General features: G+C 42.9%; 1 protein-coding gene across 2 annotated transcripts in view; it reads left to right on the top strand.

Moving 5' to 3' along the window:
- The window catches only part of LOC147022834 (ryanodine receptor 2-like), a 717,656-nt gene that overhangs the window by 33,641 nt on the left and 658,819 nt on the right, over positions 1-25,196 (top strand). For both annotated transcript variants that reach the window (XM_085887705.1, XM_085887704.1), the window contains exon 4: positions 6,427-6,546. In XM_085887705.1, the coding sequence (XP_085743831.1) occupies positions 6,427-6,546 (120 nt within the window). The remainder of the gene's footprint in view (positions 1-6,426; positions 6,547-25,196) is intronic.

Here is a 25,196-nt window from a genome sequence, read left to right as displayed (position 1 = left end):
TGCCCATAGTTTATCCAAGTCTGCCTCTATCTTGGCTTCAACTCTGCTGTTGATGTTTTCCCCCTCTTTTTTTCAATTTTTTTTTTTTATGAATAAACACGAACAACAAATATCAGTTCCCATTTATACCATGAAAATGGTACAAAAGTGGATGGGGATGAGTAACATGTGTCATCATACGGATGAGTAACATGCCTTCAACAGCTTCAGCGACACTGTGGACCCACCCTCTTCCCCACTGCTGTAGTTTTGTGGTTGCCATTGGCTTAATACTAGCTCATCCAACTTTTGATGGTGACCCTTAGCTAATACTAGCTCATGCACTTCACATCAAGGGTTCCGTTACCCCTCTCGGCTACCTGAGTTGCCACAAACCGGTCCAATTCCAACCGGTGTTTTTTGGGAGACACCAACTCCTTAACTGGATGGCCGCTGGCTCCAAAAGAGAGCTCATCCACCCTTCGTCAGATGGTGTTTTTAGTCCTGGCAGGGTGTTAGTCACCTTCCCCACTAGCAAAGCCAGTGAAGGCTGTCTGTTTAGTCACCGACACCCCGACCATGCAGCAGTCTCAAAAGACTGACCTGATATGTACACTGATTCTCCTTCTATTGTTCCATTTGTCCTGCTGTGTCCTGATCCATTCAGTGTCCAAGTGTAAGGTCTTCCATGAGCCTCAACTATGTGTACAAAAAAGAAGAAAATACAAGAATATACTGCACTTTCTCCAGGCAAGTGGCAGTCTGTGTTTGGCGGCCAATTCAAACAGTAGGTTTTATCAACTATAACCATACAAAGGTATGCTAACCACTGAGAAACAAAGTAACCCTGACATTTTGAGCATGAGCCCTCCATCAGAGGAGGGAAGGTAAACCTTTTTTCTTTGCAACAATGAAAGGCTAAGGTTCAATGTCGGCATTAATTTGCTTCCTGCAGTGGTCAACAACCAGGCCGATTTCAAAACAGAGGCAGATTCCCAAGGACTTATACTTTCATATGTTCATGTGGACCAATTGTACATCCATATCAAGTGATTATATCGACAGGATTGCATATGCTGTGACTCCACGCAGGTCCTCCAGTGTCCCTCTGAAGCATCTATGAGGGTAGTCCTGTACTACATGGAGGACTGTCTTGTGCCCAAATGAGAACTCTGGACTATCACATCATTACATCTGAACTTGCTTCTCCTCTGCTCTCCCAAAGCCACCCAGGTTGCATGCTTTTCTCAAGAAACCATTACCTGCTCACCTTTCCAAAGTGCAGGCTGGATGCCCACCTGTATTCATTTTTCCTCGTATTCTTCCGATTGGAGAATTGTCTCCCTACATCTGTCATCTCACCCTCCTCATCTTGATCTCTCAAATGTGCTGCCCAGCACTGCCTCATGCACTCATCTATGTGCATCCACGATCTTCAGACATGCAGCTTCTTCCAATTCTGTTCTTCTGCGGCCATTGTTCCTCGTTTTTATGTTATTCCTCCTTTCCTCCTTATGTATGTCCATCTCTCCCATACTCTCTGTTAGTTTGTAAACCTTCTGCTCTTTCTTATTTAACTCCTCTGTGAGCCCCTTAAACATCAACCTATCATAATGAAATTGCATGATCTGTTGAGAGTACACCGATTGGGTGACGGGGATTTGCTAATTCAGTGGCTCAAATGTGAAATTCCTTTAAAAGATTTTTTCCTTTAAACTGGCATATGTCCTCCTGAATTTGTGTTATTGAGCATTCATGTTGGAGTGTTGGAGCATTCACTGCTAAAGAGGGACTTTGGTACTCACTTTGAAGGAGAAGGTGAGGCTTGATTACCGACCCCATTAAAATTTCTTGCTGCACGTAATACAAAATTGTTGTGCTTAGTTTAGAGTCTTTCTTCTTTCTTCAGCTGAAAAGAAATGCACACTTTTTTTTTTTTTAAACTTTTGTCAAGGATAAAGATACAGATCTCATGCAGCAGTGTTTTTATGTCATATCTTCATTTGAAATGAATAGTGCACAGACAATCTGATTTCCTTAGCTGTCAATGGTTTTTGTGAATGTGATTGTGCAAGCTACAACAAATGCTTTATTGAGGCACTTTCCGATGAACCATACACGCACGCTCTCATGTGCAAAATTTGGCTTCTGGTTGCATCATCAGTTTGGAACACAGCTATGCCGCTGATGCAGTGCCCCTGCTATCAATACACTTGTGCTCATTTCACCAACCTCAGAAGGATGACAAGCTGACTCAACCCCACCTGGTGTTAATTCAGCAGCCAACGGGGCTCAAACTTAGGACCCAAAGATCCCAAGCCAGCCACTCTAACCACTAAACCACCACCAAGCTTTTCAATGAACCATTAGACAATAATACAACAGAGCATCGAATGATCCGTTTTAAGTTACATGTTTGCACCTGCATAAACATGGACTATTTCATTAAACCTGAGGCTATTGTCAGCAGTCTGGGCATCTTGATTTCCATTGGTCCGATCTTGAGCAAATAGGACTTTCAGCTTTGATGCTAAAACTGTATTGGAAAGTATGTTTGGTATTTTTAGTGTCTTGTTAAGAGCCCGTATTGATTGTAATTATCTTACTTAAAGATGATAAGTTGCCAGATGACCAAGTTTGGGAGAAACAGTTGAGTAAGGCATGCAACCCCATGCATTCCAATCCAAGCTTGAGCTCCATTTGCACACCCCCTCCACCCCACCCCTCTTCCCCACTCAGGCACACATCCCCATCCACCCATACAATTTATAGACATTTTACACAGTTGTCATTGTACACCTCACTTTCTGTAACCAGACTGGTATAACTCCTTTGTTAAGCTACACACGGTTTCCATTTAATTGCTCTCACTTCACCTGATACTTTTCTGAGAAATATCATGAACAACAACAACAAAAACTCATCACTTTTCAACTAAATAGGGAGTACATTGATATTTTAAACAATTCCATAATTAATCCCGAATGCAATAACGACTATATCCACAATGTATGCTTAATCAACGAAATAGAAATACTTGTGTCCGAATGATGATTTTACTGAGTTGATATAATTTCTCTCCCTGCTTTTTATTTACTAGCACACCCACTTCCTATGTGGAGATCGGGTTATGCATCGAATAAAGGTCACAATTGGGGCATAGTGATCATAAGAAAGCAGTAGTGACTGTTAAAAAATGTAATCATACAGTATGTGTTTGTCATCATGTTTTACTTCTGGTATGGGTGCCCCACATGATGAGCAATTTCAATATGTTTGTCCAAGGAGCAAAACCCCCTTGTGGAGAGGGGATATTATTAATATTAGTATATTTTTGTAATAACATTAATATTATGCTATTATTGGAGAGTTATTACCTCTGCCACGGAAGGTGGATGGAGGTTATGTTTCCACCCCTGTCTGTCTGTCTGTCTGTGAACAGGATATCTCAAAAAGTTGTGGACGGATTTGGACGAAATATGGTGGACATGTTAGGTGTGTGACAAGGAAGAATTGATTCAATTTTGGGGAAGATCCGGATCCGGATCCGATAATTTTTTTCAAATGATTATTCACCATTGAGAGATGGGGCTAAAAACGATATATAGCATGATATTTCATGTAATGTCCATCTTCTCTTCGCCATGTTCCCCATCCCATCCCCATCCCTCTCCCTTCCACAGTTCACCTAATGTGTCTGTTCCCCACTGTTTTGTCCCTTCCACTCCCGCCCCTCTTGTCTCGTGCCTCCTTGCTGTGAGTTGTGTGTTAGCTCTCATACGAGCCTCGACCAAGGATTACAAAAAAAAAAAAAATAAAGTTATAGACGGATGATGACCAAACTATGTGGATGATTTGGGTTGGCAAGATGAACAAGCTGTTGAAATTTTAGTTCAGGTCCGGATGCAGATGCGGCCTATCAGTGGGATAGAAAATGTAAACTGTTCGGCCTGGCGGAGGTATGTGCCCTCCCGAGTGCCGTTCTAGTTTCGTTCTGTTACATCGTGATCCATGTGTTCCAGTTCCTCCATGAAACTCGACGCTGTATACACAAAAACTTGTCCAAAAAAAGTTTGATAAATTACAGCTAATACAATATTCAGACCACAAACTATTCCATTGAAAAGGCCGTCACCACTGAGAATAGAAGACCATACAAAGTCCAGAACAGGGGAGAACAAGATGGATGCAACCACCAACTCGATCACAGAAAGTGGATGGAAAAACTGCAAATGCTTGGCCAATTTCCCTGAAATTTTGCATACGTGCTTGGTGTCACTAGCTTCAGGTCATGGCATTAAATAAACCTCCCTCCTACCTCCCTACCCCCCCCCCCCGAGGATGTGTAGATGTCACAATTCACACCTATACACGTGGTATCGTGCAAGCAGTTGAACCATTGACCCCTGCAAGAAGGAGTGGGGTGTTGAGTGTAAGGAAACGATGACAGACATGGCACAGTGCAAATGATTCACTGACAGCATATCTTGCTCCCGGAGGGAGTGGGTCGTACTTGTGGATGAAAACGTCATAAATGTAACTGTCAACATTCTCCATCCCAAGGAGAAACTTTCTCCTCATGCCTCGTCTGAACACACCTCCTGAGTTAATCATTCCAAATGGCATCTTTAAAAACTTGTGCATGCCACGTCATCGCAACTACTGTCTTGTACACATCTTCATCAGCTACCATAACCTGCTAACATATCTTACTCAAGTCAAATCCTTGTAAATACTTGTCCTCACTGAACTTATGGAAGAGGTCGCAGACTGTCATCATTTGCTTCAGATCAGATACAATGATTCTATTAAGCCTTCGGTCATCAATGCACACACAGTTTGTCCCTAAATTTTAAAGAATTTTCACCACAGCCGACACTTTCAGTGAAAATAACTACCTGCATTATCTCCATCTCCAACATCTCTTGCATATCCTGACCGAGTGAATTCCTGATTCCTTAAGTTTTTTTTTTTTCTTTTAATTTTGAGTTGACTTTTTTGTGTACAAAGTCCAGGCTCATGGAAGAATTGGTTCATTGAACGGATCAGGACGTAACAGGACAGACGTTGATTCGAGGTTGCTTATTTATAACTCGCAACCGGCTGTTTATCTTCTACTTTTTCTTCTTCCTCTTTACTACTACTTAAAAAATATATGGCAGTGTCCGTTTTAGGTGTTTAAACACACCCTTTACTATAACTGCCTTCAGCGCTGACCTTTGACAATTTTTCGAAGAAAAAAATAATAATGCATCGCTTTCAACAATACATTGTGCGTTCATTTGGTGTGTCTTTTTGCTAAGTTTTTTTTTTGTTTTTTGATGAGTCAGTTGGTGCATGGTTACATGATCTCAAAGCTGTTTCCATTAATTAAGGCTATACCATTTCAGCTAAGAAGTCGCCATTTCCTAATTTGACGAGTATTTACCATGACTATAAATAAGGCCCAAAGAAAACATTACATATAGTTGGCCATACACATACAAAAGTTGGCCCAAAACACAACATACAGTTAAAGCGACATACAGTTGTCCATGGGATAACGTTTTCTCACAGACAACTGTATGTCGCTTTATCATATGCAACAGGATTTCATGGCAGGATTTACTTGGTGCTCTACAATATTGCAGATTTATCAAAAATGATGTTCTCACAGCATTAATCCTGGAGCACGCCAACAATTAAAACAATTTTAGCTTTAACGTCTACTCACCAATCAGACATCAACAATTTCATATTCTGATGGATACGTCTCGTCACAACATTAATAAACCTCAACTTCTATCTGAACAACGAGGCACAACAGGGTCAGTGGTATGCCAACATTAAAAAAAACCTGATGTGTGTCAACAAATAATCACATTCATTATTTTCAACCTCCATTTCAACTGGGTCCCTTCACTAATATCTTTTAATACCTCCATCACGGAAGGTGAAAGGAAGTTATGTTTTCACCCCTGTCTGTCTGTCTGTCTGTCTGTTTGTACAGATTCGAACGAAAGTTGGTGGACAGGTTGGGTGTGTAAGAAGGATGAATTGATTCGATTTTTATTAAGATCCAAATTGAGATGCAGATATGAGAATTTTGAAACTTTTAAAAGTGATTCTTCACCATTGAGAGATGGGGCTAAAGCGATATTTTGCATGATATTTCAAAAAAATATTGGCCCAGATATGACTACCGATATGGCAGAGATATGCGGTCTACCGACTGCCCTTGTAGTATTCCAAGTATTTTGATTCCTGCATCCTTTTGTCTTTTGATCATCTTGAGACATAAAATAACTTCCTTGCATTAATTTTTCCTTTGCGATTTTATGTCAGAGTTGGCATGAGTCCTGCCATTTTCCTGACAATGGTGCTGCCATTATAAACTTGATGATTATAACAAAAAGTGAGTTGTAGGAGGATGAGATTATAACAGGATATCTATTGTTGTGATTGCAGGAGGATGAGGTGGTACTGCAATGTTCTTCCACCATCCAGAGGGAGCAGCTAAAGTTCTGTCTAGCTGCTGAAGGTTTTGGAAACCGCCTTTGCTTTCTGGAATCCACATTCAATGCCAAGGTACACCCCCATTATCCCGAAGCTTAATTGGCCTACAATCTAATGACGAGCTGGGGAGTGGGTGGGATAGGCTTTTAATCTTTCAGGACGATGTTTTTTATTATGAAAAATTACTCATCATAAAGCCAACATAAAGATAATAGAGAACATGAAATATAATGAAGCATGGTTGCAGTTTAAAGTAACATGCATACCCCAGCTTATGCCTGGTGTTGGCTTAATATTTAGGGTGGTGGGCTTGAGATCGTAGGATCCTGCGTTCAAATCTCCCTCGGCTATTGAATTTATACCAGGTGGGGTTGACTCTGACTATCATCCTTCTGAAGTTGGCAAAATGAGTGCCAGCTTTCTGGTATCTTGCGTCAGAGTGGTGACCTATCCAGGATTGTACTCAATAGCCAAGGAAACTGCTTAGGCAGTACCAATGCTCTGCACAGAGTATGGTCCCAATGGATGGATGGATGGATACCCCAGCTTCATATATTGCTGTAACCACAAATCACAAGGTGGAATCATGATGAAGGGAATATAAAACTAATCTGTAGTAGTAATAAACAAGGAAAAAAAGACATAAAATGTCATAGGTTGTTTTAGTAATTTTGCTGAATGGAGTTAAAGGGCTAGCCCATATTTATTTGTGACTTAAAGCGCCACCAGTCTACCAGTTGGCCATCTTTGATCAGATCGGAAAATACAGTGAGTTGCACGTGCATGCCATCATGTACTGTGCTTGTGCCAAGTTTGAACAAAATTGGACCCTGCATGTCTGAGAAATGGTTGGGGACACATTTAACTAACAAAATGGCTACCAGTCGGCCATCTTGCGAGTGGATGATAAATGGGGTTTCTGGGTCGCCCATTCAAATGAATGGGGGAAAAGGGAAAAACTCTCTGACCCAAGCTCCAAAAGCTCAAAATAGGAGACTCATTTTCTCCCCACCTATCCCCTTCCCTCCCATACAAGCAAATGTAAAATTGAGACGATGAAAGATTGAGACTGACTGATGAAAGCACTTCTTCCCTTTCATATTTTCATTCCACTCAAAGAGCGAACCAACAAATATTTGCCAATGTTCTACTTTAGGGAATAACTTAAAATCTTATAACATTCATTTCCATTGAGTATATTCACAAAGAATAACTTGGAACTTAGTTCTTGGTTTAAGTATTTTTTTGAGCAGAAATTAAATGATAAACTTCTCTTGATGCTCTTATTTGACAACCTCCTGAGCCACATATCATTTTGAGATTGTAGTAAATTGTGTTTCCATTGTTCAATTGATAACCATCAAAGTTTTCAGTCCATTCAAGGATATAAATTTTTTTCTTTACATCCTCCAACTTATTTGTTTTATCTACTTTTATCCCGGTTATTTCTTCAATAAGACTTATTTGATATTTCTCACATTCTTTGTTTCCCATTTAAATACCAAGGCTGATTACATCGCCACTCTTTGGTTTGGCTTGGTTATTGCTTGGTTCTATCATTTAAATCAGTAAAAAGATGGCAGAAGCCTGTTAAAATCCCCAACCCAATATCTTAACACTTATACTTATAACCATAAGGGAGACGATTGATTTCATTCTCTAAAATGTATCTTTTATCATCAAAAGCTCCGAATGCTTTCTCATTTGTCCCTTCTGTATACAATTATGTTTATAACTTCTTATTGTATTCATTTTTTTGTACTCTTCCTTCTTTAAGGTTAAACAGTTGTAATAATGTTTAAAGTTGATTGTTTCCTTGATTATATTTTTCTTTATTCCCTTTAGCTTCTTATCACACCTTTCAATGTTATTATTATCAATATACATGAAAGCATAAGACTTTGATCTCAATCCTATAAATTCACTCATCACCTTCCCACCCAATTCATCTTTAAACTTACAATAACCTTTATATTCTTTGATGAAAACATCACATCACCTGACTTATAATAACTTGTATCATATATATCAATATTATCAATCATATCTTCATATATATCACTTGCCTTAATTTCTAATATAAAACTATCTGTATCCATATAATATAACAATGACACATTATTCTTGTACCTTGATTTAAAATTTTATGGTAATAGGTCAGGTCAGGTATGGGAGCATGTGCCAGAACAGCGCGTCGCTGCGTCCACTTTCCGTCGGTACTCCAGGGGCCTCCGTCTGGCCATCCCCCAGGCAGATGCCAGGCCCATCCCCATCTCCTTGAGATGGTGGTCAACCTGCTGCAACCATGAGGCACGTGGTCAGCCCACTGGCCTCCTCCACTCATGAGACTCCCTCGCTGAGAGAATCTGGTGAGCAGGATCAGCATCAGGAAAACGAGCCACATGTCCATACAGCCGCAACTGATGCTCACGGACTATGCAGGTAACAAATCTCATCCGAGTCTCTCTCAGCAACCGCTCGTTGGACACAAAATCCGACCAGCGATAGCCAAGGATTCTCCGAAGACACCTGGTACCAAAGGAATTAAGTCTCCGTCTCAGATCCTTGGTCAGAGTCCAAGTCTCGCACCCATAGAGCAAGACTGGAAGTACCAAGGACCTGAAGACTCGGACTTTCGTCCTCCCGCACAGGTACCGGCAGCGCCACACCCCATGATCCAATGAATCCATGACTCCCCAGGCCCGACCCAGACGTCTATTGACCTCTGACTCGCAGCCAGCAGAGACATGAATATCACTGCCAAGGTAAGTGAATCTCTCCACGACCTCAACATCTTCACCACAAACAGACACAGACAGGACAGCAGCATCCAAGATGTCACCGAAAGCCTGGATCTTAGTTTTGACCCAAGAAACCCGTAATCCCAGCGGCTCCGACTCTTCATTCAGCACTTCGAGGGCCCCCAAAAGGATGTCTAAAGTCTCCGCAAAGATGACTGCATCGTCTGCAAAATCAAGGTCCGAGATCTTGACATTCCCAAACGATGCACCGCAACTTGATCTCTCCGACATCCTCCCTAAAATCCAGTCCATACAAGTGCTGAAAAGTGTGGGGGCAAGTACACATCCCTGACGAACTCCAGTAACAACTGGAAATAAGTCAGAGGTGGTACCACCACACTTCACAGCACTCTCAGAACCAGAGTAGAGTTCAGACATCAGATCGATCAGTTTTGGTGGCACCCCACGAAGACCAAGAATCCTCCAGAGGACATCCCGATTCACTGAATCGAACGCTTTACAGAGATCAACATAGGCTGCAAGCAGCCCCTGCCGAAACTCTCGTCTGCGTTCGGTGAGGACACGAAGGGCAAGGATACGGTCAATCGTTGACCTCTTTGGTGTAAAGCCTGACTGCTCTGGACGCTGGTGCTCAAGCAGATGGTGGCGAACCCTATCAAGAATTATCCGAGCAAAGACCTTGCATGGCACTGAGAGCAGCGTCACCCCTCGGTAGTTGTTGCAGTCTTGGCGATCACCCTTCCCTTTCCAGAGAGGGACAACAAGGCCCCTCTTCCAGTCAGTTGGGATGATGCCTGTGTTCCAGGCAGAGCACAAAACTGCATGCAACGACACGAGTGCAGCATTTCCACCAGCCTTGAGAAGTTCGGCATGGATGCCACAAATCCCTGGAGCTTTGCCCCGTTTCAACTGGTTCACCGCAGCCCGTGTTTCCACAAGCGAAGGTGGACCACAGTTGATTCGTGGTTCAGCAACAGGGATTGTAACACCCTTGACGTCCAACTCAACAGCTGGGGGATCAGCCTGGTACAACCGCTCAAAGTAACCGGCCCAGCGGGCCTTCACTTCAGACTCCTCTGTCAAGAGCCTACCACTCTCTGCTCGAACTGCAGTGCTCCGAGGAATGGGCTTGGATGAACGTAATGCGCGAATTCCCCTGTAAGCGGGACGAGAATCACCTGTCCACAGGTGATGCTCTACCCCCTCACAGATTCCTCGCACATAGGCCTCCTTGTCCACCCTCAGTGCACGTACAGTTTTACGCCTCAGCTCCCCGAACAGCTCAGCTCTGCCATTCAGCCTGGCCCTGCGACTCTGGTCAATGGTATCCAGTGTCCCTTGAGAGACAAAATTCTTCTTTGCCCTGCGGTGAGTTCCAAGACATCCACCGGCAACATCAAGGACGGTGGTCTTAAAGGCACTCCACAACTCTTCAGGACCCCCCAAAGCACCCAGACCCCCCAAGTGTCCACTCAGCCTGTTCGCAAACTCCTCAGCTACTCTCTCATCCCTGAGCTTGGCAACATCCAGCCTAGGCTGGGATGGTACCATTCTCCAGGATTTAAGGTGCAGCTTTAGAGTTGCTACAACAAGCCTGTGGTCAGTATTGAGGAACTGAGCACTCCGGTAGACCCTGCAGTTCTGGATCATCCTCCAACGACCGTCAATGAGGACATGGTCAATCTCCTTTGCCACACTGCCAGCGTTGGAATACCAAGTCCAGCGATGAGCTTGTGGGTGCTGAAACCATGAACCAGCCACCCTAAGTCCATGACTTCTTGCAAAGTCAAGGAACTTAGTGCTATTCTGGTTCATAGTTCCTGACCCATGGGGACCAACACACACCTCATAACCATCCCTATCAGTTCCAGTCGATGAATTGAAATCCCCCAAGACTAGAAGTGTATCTCGTCTGGGGCACTGATCAACCACAGACTCGAGCGTGGCGTAGAATGCATCCTTCACGGTGAGATCACTCGCCTCAGTCGGAGCATAAACAGAGACCACGGAAATGACACCTAAGGAGTGACGAATCCTTAATCTCATAATACGCTCGTTGACCGGTGTTACCTCAATTATCATTGGGGTCAGCTTATTGGACACAGCTACAGCAACTCCTTGGGTATGGTAACCATCAAAGCGACCAGACCAATAGTAGGTGTAACCACCCACCATTATCTCGCCGCAATCCGGTCTCCGAACCTCAGAGAGAGCTGCAATCCCGATGTCCAAACGCTTGAGCTCAGATGATAACAGAGACAGGTGATCATCCTCTCTTAGGGATAGGACATTCCAGGCACCCACCCGAAGGGACCGCCTCAGGTTAACCCAAGGAGACCGCCGTCTGGTGGACGACACCTCAGCACCACTCCGACACACTCTCCCGCAATCTGACCCAGGGATGTTACCCCGTGGTTTCCCTCCTATCAAAGATTGGGGGTCCCGAAGGCTTTGCCCCAATCCCGTCATCCGGTGAGCTGCCCTGCGAAGGGAAGCTGCACAGGAGGTACTCCCACGGAGTGGGTTTTCAGATTTTTTTGCGTTTTTGCGTTTTGCGGAATGAAGGGTTTTACGGTGGCCGGAGTGCAAATCCTGCCACCAACCTCCTAATAAGAAGTAACCCAACTGCAGGAGGAAGTCTGCAGACACAGTTGGGCACTAGATATGGATGGCCGTTGGCTCACAAGGAGCTCCTCCACCCTTTGACAGGTTTTGTTTTTAATCCTGCTGGGTGCCAATATCCAAACACCCCCCTCACCAGAAAACCTGGTGGGGGAGACGGTTTAGTCGCCGACAACCCGACCATGGAACAGGTTAGTACAGGTTTACATGGTAACTGTAGCAGGTCACAGATCGAACCTGACCTGACAAAGACCTGACTATTACCTGACCTATGGTAATAGTCTTACATTAACGACTTTGACAAGTCAAGAATTGATGTTCCTATTGAAATAGGTTTATCCAGTTCAATACTCTTTTTTTTTTCAAATGAATAGCACAAAAGATCTCTGAAAACACCTCCGCTCGCTCAAAACTGGATCTATTGATTAACTTTGAAACCTGTTTCCAAGATGTAGCAAGTCTTATGTTTTGTCGATTCCAAACATTTTCCATCGTTTTTCCAAATACAGCATTATTTATTAATTTATAAAAGTCCTTCTCAAAATCTGTTTTTGCTTCTGTTCTCCTTTTTGTATTAAAATCAATATACTTCTTTAACCAATGACTGTTTAAATTTTAAAATCCTATGAATTTTCCTCACTCTCAACCAAGCAGATAAATATTGTCTCAAGTTCCTTTGATGCAAAACATAACTTTCTTTATCATTTAATGTAGTAAGTAGTTTTTCTGTTGATTTACCTTTTATATTGACTGTTGGTAATCACTTAACCATTCTTTTCTTGGACTTTCCTTATCAGGGGCATAAGGTTGGTCTTTATGTTTGTTATGAAGTTCTTCTGGATATTTTAAATCAACCTCAAAATAATATCCAACTTCAGCTTCATCCAATTCTTTTTGAGAGGAGACAACAATGTCTTGTAAAACCTTTTCATAATGTTTTTCTTTAAAACAAGGTTCCCACTATCACGATGCGTGGCACGATTGAAATCGTGGTCTTTATCGTGGACTAATCGTGGTGATCCTATCAGATCTTATCAGATCTTGAGGTCAGGCGTCACAATCGTGTTAATCGTAGAAAATTTTTGAACGGTTCAAAATTTTTCTCCGATCAACACGATCAATTCTCAATCAGGATCATCATATCAGATCGTATTGCATCGTAACAAGCGCGACAGATCGCATCAAATCGTGCTTCCTAATCGTGGTGATCGGGATCGATCTTAGACAAGACAAACACCACGCTCTGTGAGACCACGGTTTCAATCGTGCCACGCATCGTGATAGTGGGAACAGACTTTCAGAGAAATTCCATGATCAGCTACGAATGGCCAATCGTGGCGTTCGTAACGGATCGCACGACAGTGGGAACCTAGCATAACCCATTTAAGTTTTCCATAAGGTAAAGATTGAGACATAGCCCACCCATACAAATTGTTAGCATTATAATACATGAGGTAAGAGTTGTCCTCATTCTTATTATAATCAGGAAGATATTTGTTATTTGCTTTAGCATATCTCTTGGAACATACTTGAGATATTCCTCCTCTTTCAGCCTTCTCTATCATTAAAAGCATATCTATATGACAGATTAATTCCAAATTCTGTTTTGTCATTTTTAACATAGCACTCCAAGCCAAACCCGGGGCTGTGTAATAGTGAGCGGGATCTAATCCATAAGAATTTTTATTATGATAGACTGTTCTAAAAGTTTCAAACACAGCCAATAACAATGCATCAGTTTTTCGATACAAATCATGATATTCTCCAAGATTCTTTATATTAAACTTCTCCCAAACCTTTTTAGCTTGTGTATAATCTCTATCAGAAATATGAGTTTTATTCAACTTGCTATAGAAACTTTTCCTTGAAGGAAGTTGTGTTTCTTTGAACTTCTCAAATGAATCCATGTAGTCATGTGGATATATTCCCTTTTGTGATAAGAAATCATTCTCTTCTTGATTTGAGAAATGTGATTTAAGATTCGTTAAGTTTTTAATATTTGATGCTAAGTTAGATAATGGACTTGCCATAAACTTGTATGTGTCAAATTTGATATGGGTTATGGGGGATGTATGAATTGTTTTTGTGAATGAGATGTATTTTTGATCTGTGTTAGGAATGGCAGAAATATCTCCAGATGTCTTTGAAAGTTCATTTTAAAATAGATGTGTGTCATAGTGAGCGTTGTTGTGAAGAAAGACAGGAATAAAGTTTGGGGGCTTGTAATTAAGGTTACAACGGGAATGAGCTAGACCTCTATATTTACCAGTAAGATGACAATGATCCCTAACTTTGACCTCTCCCTCAATTTTCTCCTCACAAATATGATAGATACTGTTCTTTCTAAATTCTTTTTTCTCTCCCTTTGTTAATGACATTGGTTTATAGGTTTTAACTATTATTTATCTTAGTCTTATACAGTCTTTTTCCAATCGTCTTACAAACTCCTCTGAGGCATCTTCTCCTCTATAAAGTTCTAACTTCTTGTATTCATCACCAACAGATGATTTGATATCATAACAGAAACTACTAGGATGATGTTTTTGATATTTATTTGTGTATGGTTTATTTGGATTTGGAGAAACAGTATCCATCTTTTCAAGGACACTTTCAAAATCAGCATATATCACAAACGGATGTTTTATAGATTTGTTTAAATATTTGAACGATATTGTTGCGAATTCGCGCCCGCTGGCGTGCAGACGGCCACGTAACTCGAATCGCGGCACGTCGCCCACCGGACGGACAATTCTGTCGTGACCCTCTCGGACCAACGCCGGGAGCTAGTCACGGGTGGGCCTTTCGACCTCACCACAATCGTGCCAATCGGCCACCCACGTAGGATAGTGTTGTTCACCAAACTCGACCTTCCTAAGTACCCATGCGGATGGTAAACCGGGCGATCGTACCTCGCCGCAGGTCAACTCTGGATACGAGCCGCTTGGGCGGCCTGTTCCATACTATCGGGATAACCGAGCGGTGTTATCGTTGACCTGTACGGTTCAGATTAATTACCGGGATGTTGCACCCACTACGAACCCCTTTCCGTGATGTAAGATGGAGTGTCAATAAAAAGGAAAAGAGACGAAGCAGAGCGGGAACATTTCAACAAGCAAGCATTTTATTCATAGCCACAGACACAAAGCACGGATATACAGCCATACAATAATCAAAATGCACATATAACAGCCAAAACAAAAGTACAATGCAGAGCTACAACCGAATACGCGTACACACGGCAACACTTAAATGGTTCTACTTTACGAGACACGGCGCCACAAAATCCATACAAAAACCCCGAAAAGAAAATGGTGACTTCCCTCTGGGTCGTCGAGTCCCTCTCCCACGTCCGTCGGCGTGGTCGCGCCTGGCCGTGACTCCGATCCCTGGCGTGGTAGGCGAGTCCTCTCCGGCGTGCTTCGCGCCGGCACGTGTTGGCCGCTCGACGCCATGGACGGGGTTTCCGGTGCTCTCAGCGTGGATAGAAAGGGGGGGGGGGACGTTGTTGCTCGAGGTCGTGGTGTGGGAAATGGCAGACGCTCCATCCCGCCAGCGGGGTCTCGGGACCGCAACACAGAAGACCAGGCCAGCGGCCACCACGAAGAGGAAGAGCGAGCCAGAAGAGAGAGAAGAAGACGAAGAGAGCAAGAGCCAAAGCGCTCTGCCCGTGTCCGACTTTTATAGCCCGGGGCTCCGCCCTTCACTCCACCCCCGTTTTCGGCTCCACCCTCCATCGAGAGGGTTCTCGAAGAGGGCGTTCCCTCTCCCCGACCGCCTCACGCTGGTCATCCACCAATCGGCGGCGAGCTGCCTTCCCCCCTTCCTTCACACCAAGCGCGGGGAAAAATGGCGGGAAAACCCGCGCGTCCTCGCAGCTCCTTCCTTGGCGCCCTTGTTTGCCATTCGGAAGCGGACGTCATGGCGAAGATGTGGTAGCATAGATGGTGGCGGTGGCGTGGTTGTTGAGTGTGGTTGGCGCTGTGGTGGGGATGGCGTGGTTGTGGAGATGCTGTTTGTTTGAAATAAAAGACAGAAAAAGAAAAACGACTGACTCAAAGTATCGCAGCCCAGATGGATCACATAAATTCCCTCGATACAACGGGTTTGGGCTAACTATACATGTACCTATCGATATATCTCACCTGAGGACTCTTTATGGTGTAATGCGAATTTCCACAGCCGTAACAATATTATGAACAGATTTGGATATTTGGCCATCTCAAATTCAGCCGCTGATGGCTGTGGCAGCCATTTTCCACTGCCATCAAAAATTTGAGATGGCCCAATATCCAAATCTGTTCATAATATTATAGGCTACTCGTGTGCCAAATTTGGTGCTTTCCTCACAAAATGCACAATTGTTATGCTTTATGTAGCTAAGTTTCCCCACAATTATAATTCAGTGAATCATAATGCTACGAATTTCGCCCGCTTGGCATGCGATCGGCCACATAACTCAAATCGCGACACGTCGCCCACCGGAACGGACAATTCAGTCGTGACCCTCTTGGAACTACCGCCAAGGAGCTAGCCACGGGTGGGGGTTTAACCTCAACACAACCCAGTCCGCATTCTACCCGCGCGAAATAGGGTGAATCGCTGAATGTCGATATACCTAAGTACCCGCGCGGGTAGTGTACCGAGGAGTTGTCCCACGCCGTAGGTCGACTCCGGACACGAACTGCTTAAGCGGCTCGTTCCGTGCTTCAGGGATAACCGAGCAGAGTTATGGTTGACCTCGACGGTTCAGATTATTTATTGGGTGTCTACACCCACTACCAATCCCTTACGTGATGCAAGATGGAACTTTCAAACAAAGGAAAGGACGCAACGAAACGGGAAACAGTTCAACAAGTAAGCACTTTTAATTCGCACGCAGACAAGCACGTATTTTACAATCATACAAAAATGCACGTACACAGTCAAAGCAAGAACACAACGCAGAGTTAAAACCGAATAAAGCAATGTACAAGCACTTATACGGGTTTACTTAATAGACTGGCGCCACACACACACATTTACACCAAAAGCAAAGAAAATACAAGCCACCCTCACAGGCAAGGAGGCAGACAGGTCCATGGACCAAATGAACGGGGTACCTGGGTGATCAGCCAGGTCCACGAGACCGAAGGGGTCTTAACCGCGCTCACGTGGCGCGATGGCGGGCTAGCCGCAATGTCCGCATAACGCGCCTGACTCCGTGCCCCTGGTATGGTCGGTGAGCTACATTGGCGTGCGCTGCGCAGGCACGTGTTGGTCGGCACCATGGTTTGGTTGGGGAATGGACGGGGTTACCGGCGCTATCTCAGCGCGGATGGGGGGGGGGGGAATTGTTGATGCTCGGGGTCGGGAGAGGGGAATGGCGGACGCTCTGTCCCGCTTGCGGGGTCTCGGGATCACACCGACTCCGGAGAACTCTCGCCCCTGAGTCCACTTCCACGTCCCTGCTTCACTCCGTGACTCATCCCTCGACCCGGCAATGACGACCTCCATGGCCACCTTCGTCTTCACTCGACCAGCCCAGCCAGCACAGCACCGCACAGCTCAGCACAACCTAACACTCTCACGCGAGTCGCCTTGTGCTCGCGTCTTTATAGACCTGGGGGGGAGCGTGTGTGCTAATTCGCAGATCAAAACGCGCTTGGAGGTGGGGCCACACCACCCGACGTTTAGCCATTGGTCGGGCAAAAAGGGGCGTGAGCCTCTCCTGATCCGATTTCCCTCCTAAAAGGAGTCCACATGCATCGCGCTTGGGGGCGGGTCACACCACCTGACGTTTAGCCATTGGTCGGGCAAAAAGGGGCGTGAGCCTCTCCTGATCCATTTTCCCTCTTGCAAAGGCATCCATTTGTACCTGCGGCTCGACGCATTCAGCAACAGTTAGCGAACGGGCCCTGGACAACACGACGTTCGGTGTTGACTGGTGGTGTGGTTGATGGTTGTGGAAGGAGAAAGGCGAAGGTGGTGGGGGGGTTTGCTGTGGTGGTTTCGTTGTTGGCGGGCATCGTTTAGGAATGGCGGTGAAGCGATGTTTGCGGGATGGAGTTGTGGAGGTAAAGAGGCGAAGGTGGTGGTGTTTGAGTTGTTGGTGGCTTAATGGTCCAAAATAACGATAGAGAAAGAAAAATGGCTAACTCAAAGCGTCGCAGCCCGGATGAATCACACATATTCCCTCTAAACAACGGGTGTGGACTAACTACACATTAACTTCTCGATATATCTAACCTGAGGACCTTTCTGGTGTATTGCAAATTTCCACAGCCGTAACAATATTTTTTCAATAAATAAATGGATGTGAAAGAAAGAGCAAGAAGATTTAAGGAGCATCAAGAGTTGGTTTCAAAAGTTGTAAAACAACAGGAAGACATAAACAAGAAATGCAGACAGAAACTAACGGGTGAAGAAGCATTTGAAAGAAAACAAGAGAAAATTTTTAAACCACTTTTAAAAACTTCCTCAGAAAAAATTATAGATGCTTCCACAGTTCCCACAATAGAATATACTCCGAAAAAACTTCAAATGTTAAAAGATTTCAGTCAAATGACGGAAGAAGAATTTGAGCATATAGGAGAATTATAATATGATGACGAAGGATTATTTCAACAACTTGCAGAGATTAATCAACACCTTGATTATATTGTAAAGGCTCTTCAAAACAATGAATATTCAGCGGATTCAAAAACCAAAGCAGGACAAAAACCAGCAGAACAACCAGCAATATTTCATCTTGTTCAAGAAAAGGGATTGATATTTAATGATGAATTAAGGTTCTTGAGTTCTGCTCAACCCGCTGTTAAACTAACTCCGAGATTAATGTTTCTTCCAACAAGAGATGGAAAACAAGGTTCAACTGTGAGGGATGAATCAAAGTATTATGAGAAATGATTGGATATGAGTATATATTGATCTGCTGGACTCACTTAATTATAGGGTTAGTGTATCTGGTAAAAGTAGGAAGAAGGAGAAGGAGAAACACATTATTCAGGCTGAAGTAGGCTTGGTTCAGGTGTTAGTTTTCTTCCAAATGACCCATCACAATTAGTTAATAGACTGTTATTGCTGTTAGGTAGTAAGAAGGCTGGAAATAACAATTGTTTTAATGAAGCATCAGCCATTTTCGACCAGTTGATGAACGTCAAAATAATTAATAAATCTCAATTCAAAGACATTTTAGCCCATATTAAATAAGATGAGAAGCACAATCTTTAGTTTTATTTTCACAACAAGCGACCACACATCTTCATTTCCATACTCACTACAACTTAACGCAACCAAAGAATATGAGGCGTCTTTATTGTCCATGGAAACATATAATACCTTGTTTAATATCACCGAGAAAAATGACAAGTTTAGTTGTAATCTGGGCAGTGGATACAACACGATAACAGTTTCACTCGGAGCATGAGATTTCTCAAATATCTTCCGAAATTGCTCGCCTTATGAATGAACAGGGTGATGAACCAAAAATATTGTTAGAGATATTCAAAAACGTACTTCAAAATCAACGATTAAACTTAAAAATAACGACAAGGTTGATTTCACAATTGATAATTCATTTAGAGAGTTATTGGGTTTCTCCTCAAAAAAGTTTGAAACTAATGGGACGTTTTACAGTGATAATGTCATTCAAATACTCAGGCATAAATTCGAAATCAATTTACTGTGATTTGATTCATGGCGCTTACAATGATGGAATAAGAACAAATACAATATTTTCATTGAGCGCATACTCAACCCCAATTGGTTATAAGTTCAATATGGAACCCAAAAATCAGGTTTATCTACCTGTGTCAGGAAAAACCATATACAGAGTAAAGTTTAGGACAACCGACCAAGATAATTGCATGATTTATTTTAATGGAGAAATTATATCCATCAGAATTCACCTACGTGAAGTTTTCCAATAAATAAATACGATGGTTATTGTGAGGAAACACGAGTTGGGAAAATGTAAAATAATTATAGGGGATTGGATGTTCCTTTCCCCATACTACAAGGGTGAAGGTATGTATCTTGGTAGAGGATACTATAAACCTAAGAGACAAAGGGGTGTAGGACATCAATTTAGAAAAAAAGGAGATGGTATAATTGATACTCTAATGGGTATTGGTTCAACTATTCTAAAATATTAAGACCTAATTGGTTCAACTGCTTCTGCTGTGGGAAATGTAGCGGGTGCTATGAAGAGTATAAAAGATGCCCAAAAGGAATCTCATAAATTGCAAGCAATAAAAGAAATTAAGAAAGGTAAAACTCAGTTGTTTCCCCAAGAACGACAGAAAATAATTCAAGTACTTGGGTCAGGGTTTCAAAAGTTTTAACATCTTTTTTTCCTTAATAAATACAAGTGTGGAAGCAATTGTTAATATCTATGATTTGGATGATACCATTGTCATCTCAAACTCTACTAAAAAAGAAGACTACTTCACGGTAAATGCAATAACTGGAACAGACTGGAATGCAAATGGAACAAAAAGTTTTGAAATAAATAATCAACAAACTTATTTGAATCGAGCCGGAAGTTTCTTGTTGTGTAAATTTACATTCACTAAGGCTGCGAATAACACAAACGCTACACTCGTAAATGATTTATTCTGGAAAATGTTTGATAGTGTTTGTTTGTATATTGGAACACAAGAAGTTGAAGCAGTTGTTTATGTCTCTGCTACATCTGAAATGATGAAATTTACACTGTATTCATTTCGTGATAGAATGGGAAAGGGAGCTGTCGAAGGTTTTATTCCTGATATGGCAACAGGAACAAACACAGACCCTGGATATAGTCAAAGGAAAGGAATGTATAATGATGATACAAAAACAGGTAATAGTTTTACTGTGGCAGTTCCTCTTAAAGGTATATTTGGATTTTGTGATCATGATATAGTTCTGTATGGTCTTAAAATTAGATTTCAACTGAAAACGAATGATAATGAAAATAGATTGGTTTTTGGTGTGGCTATTGCTTTTGCTGCTCAGAATAAATTTGTTATTGATGAAATGTGTTGGTATATTAGTGAATATACTTCTAATCTTAACACAGAAGAGATGTTGAATAGAAGACTTAACTCAAAGAAACCACTCAATGTATCTATCATACCTTTATAGAAGATGCCAACACGTTAAACTGAAGCAAACCACTTACACATGGAAATTGGGTGTTCTGGAAGGAAAGCCACGATATCTGTGGCTCATTAAAAAAAAAAAACCAGATGGTGATACTGCTACTGATAAGAATAATGCATTGAGTGAAAATGCTTAGGTGAAACAGCTTCACGTTTCTCCAGATGGAACATTTTATCCACGAGATAGATTGGAAATTAATTGGGGAAAAATGATTATGCTGCAGCATACAAGTCTTTCCAAAAGGTGTGTGAAAGCAATGGAAAGAAAGAACCCATTTTGGATATGACAGCATTTAAATGTCTGCATACAATCTATGCGATTGACCTTCGTGCTCAAAAGGAAACTATAAAGTCTAATCGAGTGGATACTTCCCAATACATTGAAAGAGGAGAGAGTGAAGAAGTTGATTCATATTGTTTGCTTTTGGAAGAAACAGAATTACAGATTAATACAGGTAATGGTGTTATAATTCGTCTTACATAATTTTTTTGATAAATAAATGAGTATTAAAGTGCCAACTGGGGTATATGTTTATCAATTCAATCTTCAGAAACTATCATGTTGTATTCAAAATCAAAAGCCTTGTACAATTAATGTTTATACAATTCAGAGAAAAGGAGCAGTCAGAATTGATGTTTTGCTCACAAGAGAACAGGTGAAAATCTTGAACGATACTGGCTCACTTAAAATTAAATTGTCAAAACCAATGTTGAAGAAATATTCAATAAGAGAGATGAGTGGAGGATTTCTCTCATTTCTAATTCCTTTATTTGCTGGTTTAAGTGTGGCTGGAGCATTGACGGGTGGTATTTCAGCAGTGGTGAAAACTGCCAATGAAAGGAAGGCTCAACTCCGGGCTCAAAAAGAGTTGGAAAGACATAACAAAGAGTTGGAGAAACGAATTAGTGGAAGTGGTGTAATTGTAGATTTTGCTGAAAAACTTAAAAGTCTGCCTGATAAAGCGAGATTGTTAGTTGGAGATATGCTTTCTTCTATCACACAAGCAGGTGTAAAATTAACTACAATTCTGGAGATGGCGATGGTTCACGAGCAAAGTACACGGTTCGCCTTTTTTATTTTTTGACCTTCGAGGGGATGCCACGGGCAAACTGGCAGAATCGGGAAAAACGTAAATGATGAAAGTTGTAGTACTCGAAGAGCACTACTTGCATACCAACTTTCATTCAAAACAGTTGAAAACCCTAGGAGCTCGATGCCCGATTTATTGATTTTTTTTTTTTGACATTTTCTAAGTTCGTGACCTTGTGACCTTGACCTTGGGACAAAAATGAAAAATCGAGCTCCGTGGGGCTATGCAGGTGCCATTGGGCTAACCAAATACTGAAACCCCTGCCAGATTCGACAAACCCCCTCGGAGAAGATGCAACTTGAAACCGGCTACCCCCTAAAAACATATGTTTTTTGGTCGTGGCTCCGCCCATAATGACCACAGCACGCCCATTCTCCAGAAAACACAACTAGATCATGATACAAACCTCGCACCCTAATTTTATCAAGATCGGATCAAAACCCACGGAGCTATGCTCGGGAGAGACAGACAGACAGACAGACAGACAGACACACACCCATAACGAATATAGTGGTCACTGACTGACTCGTGAACCAATAATGGGAATAGTTCTCATTGAGTTTGTATTTTTAATAGTCAAGCCAAATATTATTTTGATTGGTATGGTCTTCCACCACCTTTTGAAGTAATAAAATTCTTACAGAATGGTGTTTATCAAACATTTCAAGTCCAAGAATTAAATTCCAAGTGTTGTGGTCAATTATGTCTTTATGTGTTATTTCAACTCAACAAAAATAACATTTTTAATGACATTATTTTTAATCTAATATAAATGACATGTTGGTAAAGATGGTTCTATCTTTGGTGTATACCAAGGACTGGATTTATCAAATTATTACACAAAGGCACAGGCAGAACGACATAAATATAGTATCGCAAAAAATATTAATGTGAAAAAATGTTTATAAATTAATAAGTTATCCAAGCCCGACTGAAGCGAATGATTTATCACAATATTGTTACGAATTCTCACCCGCCGGCGTGCGAACGACCGCGTTTAACCAATAGCGGCCGCTTCGCCCAACGGACGGACAATCCAGTCGCGGCTTTCCGGATCAACGCCGAAAACCAGCCATGGGTGTGTTTTTGAGCACACCACAACCTTGTCCGTACTCTACCCACACGCTACATGTTCAATCACCGAATTGTCGATATACCTAATTAATCGCGCAGGTAGATTGTACCTCAACGGGACCGCTTGGAAACGAGCCGCTTAAGCAGCTCGCTTCCTTTTGGGATAACCGAGCGGGGTGTTATCGCGCAGTCCCGTTGGACCCGATCACTTTACCGGCTATTTAAAAACCAACTATATTCCGAGTACAAGATGGCAGCTCAATTAAGGAAAAGACGCAATGAACGGGATACAATTAAACAAGCACATTTATTTACGAACAACACATAAGCACGTATAAACAATGATGCAGTCATGCAGGTGTGCAAAACACACATGCAGTCATGTATCAATCAAGCAAAAGCAATGCAGAATAGCTACTACCGTCTATTTATTATGTACAGTCACTTATACAGTTCTACTTGCGGACATGGCGCCACAACTTTCATTCAAAAGCAAGGAAAAACCCCAGGAAAGACGAGGGTTAGACTGGACCTCTTTGGTTCTTTATTGCACAGAGCCGTGTAGACCGCAGAGGCTCCGTGAGGCCGCGCTGGTTACCTTCACCTCGCTGGGGCGACCCACAACGTCCCGTCCCTACGGCCGTTGTCGTGACCGCGGTCCCGCCCAGGCCTCGTCTGACGGCCTGGTGATTCGGGCCCAGCCGGCAACGCCTCAGAGGAACGAACGGGCCTTATGCTCTTTCAGAGTTTATGCTCTCTTTAAGAGCCCGTCTGTCCCTCGTGCTGCTCAGACTGTCCCGAAGCCTGATCACATCGGACCGTTCGCTGCTGGCTGGCAACCTCTCCACGTCCCACACGAACGCACAGCTCTGTGCGGCACAGCAGGCTGGGCTGCGCCTTCAGCTCCCGTCTCCTCCGCTCTCCTCCGCTCTCCTCAGCTTCCCCACCGACTGCAAGCTCCAGACTTCTGTGCAGCTCCTCGACCCCTCCAGACTGACTGAACTGGCACTCTGCGCGTCGTTTTATAAGGTTCGTGAGGCTAGATCTGATCTCCGCACTCTCACCCCTGACCGCCACTGGCTCCGCCCCTCGCTCTCCTGATCCCAATTCCGAGGTGAAGCTTGGAGCGAGAGGACGTGGCAGGAATCATCGACGCTGAAGGGAGAGCGGACGTGGTAGAAATCACCGTCGCTAGGAACAAGGAAACCACCGCGTTTGTTTGCAGCGCCCTTGCCGTGGCCGGCGCAAAGATGGCGGTGCCCGCGGAGTTCAAGGTGAAGCGATGTTGTTTCGTTGTTGGGTATTGGGGGAGATGCGGTTTAGGAGATGGTGGCTGGTGTTTGCTGTTGTGGAGAAGGTGGTTGTGTGAGAGCGGTTGTGGAGGAGGTGGTGGTTGTAGTTGAAATGCGGTTGGCGTTGTGGAGAATGTGGTTGTGGTTGGCGTTGTGGAGAACGTGGTGGTTGTGGTTGAAATGCGGTTGGTCAGAGCGATGTTGGTGGTGGAGGTGGTTGTTGTGAAGCGGTTGGTCCAAAATAACGATAGTAAAAGAAAAACGGCTAACTCAAAGATCACAGCCCCGATCACACGAATAATTTCCGTATTAGACAACGGTGGGGAAATCTATCTGAACACAGACTTATCGGCATAACTTAACTAAGGACCTATATGGTGCTCTGCGAATTTCCACAGCCGTAACAATATATATCCTTCAATAAAACGGCACGTTTTGTTAAAGTATAATTTACAACTACAACACCTGGTTCAACAAACCATACACTTTTTCTTATTGAATTCAATTATCTGCTTAGTATTGAATTTTATAAATAAGGAAGTATAGTTAATGTGAGAATCGAGAAATGGGGTTATAATATGTGTGATTTAGGATATAATTGGTCTTTTTCATTCGACCTAAATTCTCATCTGCATAAATGTGTCTGTCGTAAAGAGAAAAAGGAGCTTTCCATAAGAGAGGAATCTATTCTTTACCCTTCTCAACACATCATATTTAGAATCCCACCAGACATGGGGATAGGTCTATCCTGGACATGCA

Source organism: Eptatretus burgeri, chromosome 7 (assembly GCF_056783735.1).
Source record: "Eptatretus burgeri isolate ZD-2024b chromosome 7, Ebu_testis_v1, whole genome shotgun sequence".
Taxonomy (NCBI): Eukaryota; Metazoa; Chordata; class Myxini; order Myxiniformes; family Myxinidae; genus Eptatretus; species Eptatretus burgeri.
Note: the sequence above shows the minus strand (reverse complement) of the source record. Positions and strands in the feature narration are given on the sequence as shown.